This window comes from Bidens hawaiensis, unplaced genomic scaffold, assembly GCF_021521415.1.
Source record: "Bidens hawaiensis isolate Kalapana, Puna unplaced genomic scaffold, B.hawaiensis_p1.1 tig00001032_1, whole genome shotgun sequence".
Classification (NCBI taxonomy): Eukaryota; Viridiplantae; Streptophyta; class Magnoliopsida; order Asterales; family Asteraceae; genus Bidens; species Bidens hawaiensis.
The window spans coordinates 3,023,674-3,026,418 of record NW_027491060.1 but is presented as its reverse complement, the minus strand read 5'-3'; the positions used below and the strand labels follow the sequence as shown (position 1 = coordinate 3,026,418).

The 2,745-nt window shown below is 36.1% G+C and overlaps 1 protein-coding gene across 1 annotated transcript; it reads right to left on the bottom strand.

Moving 5' to 3' along the window:
• Window positions 1-544: 544 nt before the first annotated feature.
• Window positions 545-2,095, bottom strand: LOC143555179 (dof zinc finger protein DOF3.6-like). The gene is made up of 2 exons (XM_077044784.1): window positions 1,910-2,095; window positions 545-1,715 (listed from the first exon to the last, which is right to left on the bottom strand). Exons 1-2 carry the CDS (start codon window positions 1,961-1,963, stop codon window positions 792-794), a joined length of 978 nt encoding a protein of 325 aa, XP_076900899.1. The 5' UTR covers window positions 1,964-2,095; the 3' UTR covers window positions 545-791.
• Window positions 2,096-2,745: the final 650 nt, after the last annotated feature.

Genomic DNA, 2,745 nt, shown 5'->3' with positions numbered 1-2,745 from the left:
CAAAATCACATATTTGCATAGCATTCACATCTGATTCCCGATATTTTAACCTGATCCCTATAACTTGAGAAACAATTTATCGCTTTCATAAAAAGTGACACTTCAACTCATGATTTAGATTAAATGTAGTAACTCACTTCTCATTCTTCATATTTAGGGATTCACTGTCATAACTGTGAGCGTTTAAATGAAAAGGAGACCAATAGAGGAGTGAGATGTATGAGGTTTTAGTAGAATGCATATATAGATGAGGAATGAGATGTAAGGGTTTTATAAAACAATGGACAAAATTTAAAGATAAAGGTGATTTTTAACAAAATTATGCATATTCAGATGAAGAACTCAATGTAAATGATCTAGGTGTACAAATAGTGCCTGTTTATAACCAACTTAATTAGCATTCACCTACATTGACTAAATATATGAATCAAGCAAACTAGTACAAATGCATAATTAATCAGTTTATCATTGTCAGTAATATAGCATAATCAACATATTAGCACACAGTTACACACACAATTAATGGTAGAACACTTCCAAAGTATAAGGAAACTCTCATACACATTAACAGAATAAACCAACGCCATTTAACTCTATCACACTAAAAAGTTCATAAGGTATACCTACCATTGATTCTCCTGAAATTCTTCAGCACATGATCAAACGTTGAACCATTGAATCTTAATTAATCGACCATACGACATTCAAGGTAGGAATCAGCTAGGGATTGAAGATCCAAGTTAAATCACCTTTGATATATTACCAGCATTATTCAACTGAATCTTGCTTGATTATAGGAAATGTGTAGTTGAAGTTGAAGTGCTGACACCAGGAAATTCTGCCCATGAATTTCCAGCCCATGGTTGTGGGTTAGTATTTTCCATCATACCCAAAAACTGCCTTGATAAGTTTAAGCCTCTATTGTCTTCAGCCTTCACTTGGGGATCAATCGGAGGGTTTTCGATACCGGAATTGTTGTTTAAACTTATGAAATTTTGTGATTCAACGCCTTCAGTTGGGTAGCTAAACTGCAGGTTATTAGTGTTGTTTGGTACTTCAAATCCTGGCAAGAAAGGGAGTCTCCAATTCTCTTGACCTCCAATTGATAAACTGTTGTTGAAATTGCTACTATTTCCTATTTGAGGCTGAAATCCAGAAATATTTGAGCTAAGATTGCCACCAACATGACCACCATAATGGCCAAGAGAACTCAAGAGGGGTAAGTGAAGTGAAGATGGATGTGGGATTTGAGTACTTGTCATGTTCTCCGAGCTACTTCTTGGTGGACTAGCACTAAACGATTTCGGACCCGACTGGCTCGGAGATTTGGAGCTTCTAGTTTTGCTACTTCTTTTGTTTCTCCTACAACCTCCACCAACCGGAACATTTCTTAAAGCTCCTCCTCTTGTCCAGTAACGCCTACACGTCTTGCAAAAGTGTCTAGGCTGTGTGAGGCTATAGTTGTTGAAATAGCAAAACTTTGTGTTGGTTGAATCACACCGTGGACAGTTTAGACCAGGCTCGGGTAAGGGTAGCTTGGCTAACCTTGCTCGATCCACCATAGATCCTGGTTTGATGGATCCTTCTCCATCTCCTACCCCGCCTCCTCCAGCACCAGCACCTGCTGGAGGAGGCGGGAGATGAGGTGGAAGATTAGGGTTTTCTCCATCTCTGGCACCGACACCTCCAACTCCTTGATGGTTTGATTGAGAGAGCTGAAAACAACATAAGATATAAAGAAGCAAAATAAAGAAAGGAGACGAGTTTAAAAGATCATGGTATATTCAAGAAGAGATTTGTAGAGGAATATGAATTAGCATATATCATCTTTTTTGCATAAAGCTTTACTTTTACTTTGATTGGATGAAGAAACAACTAATATCAAAGAAAGATGTGTTAAAGATCAAACCTGATGATGCCAATTGTGGTGATCAAGATAGGGTGGAACAGATGAGAAAACCATGATATAAATTTGAGGCTTCTTTTTCTCTTTTAGAAAGGTTTCAAAGTTTTTTTGGAAATATATGGGTGTGGGGAATCAAAAACAAGAGAATAAAACACAGAGAAAAGAGAAACTAATAGGAAGGAGGGAACTGAAAGATAAATGGAAGAAAACTTTAAAGGTTGTATAGTTTAGTGCTAAGCATCTGATTCTTCTTTGGTAGTGGTTTCGGGTTCAAATTATACTGGTTTCTTATTATAACCTTTTTGGTTGAAATTAAATGGGTCGGGTTTAAATTACATGATTTCGTTGGCTTGCAGGGCATTGACGGATCTCATAAATTTTCCAATAATAGGTTTTTCCAGATAAATATATAAAGAAAAAGAAGTGGCTTAATTTTGTTTAGCTTAATTTTGTATTTGTTTTTATTCTCATTTTAATTTGAATCTTCCTTTTTGTATTTATTATTAAAATTAGGGTTTTCTGGAGTGAGTGGAAGAAGTTTCTTAGCCTTTAAGCTTTCTCAGAGTGACACTCTGTGACACACACCACCTTAGTGCTCGGGTAAAAAAGAGACCTCTGACCCCTCCATGCATATACACACATGATATGTATCTATATGTGCATGCATGAAAAAGAGAAAATTATGTAAAAATAAAGAAAGTGACTGTGAGATAGATGCATATATGCATATGCATGTAAAAGTGGTGTGAAATTTCACTTTCTTCTATGCAATATATATAAGATGTAATGTTGGTGGTGGAATCAAATCTGTTAGGTATTTATTCGTAAACTGCAAAATC

What these genes read in the sequence shown, in the direction of transcription:
- LOC143555179 (XM_077044784.1), bottom strand. Translation starts at nt 1,963, where the DNA reads ATGGTTTTCTCATCTGTTCCACCCTATCTTGATCACCACAATTGGCAT. An exon ending in ACCACAATTGGCATCATCAG is followed by an intron (nt 1,716 to 1,909) that starts GTTTGATCTTTA and finishes TGTTGTTTTCAG; the next exon opens with CTCTCTCAATCAAACCATCA.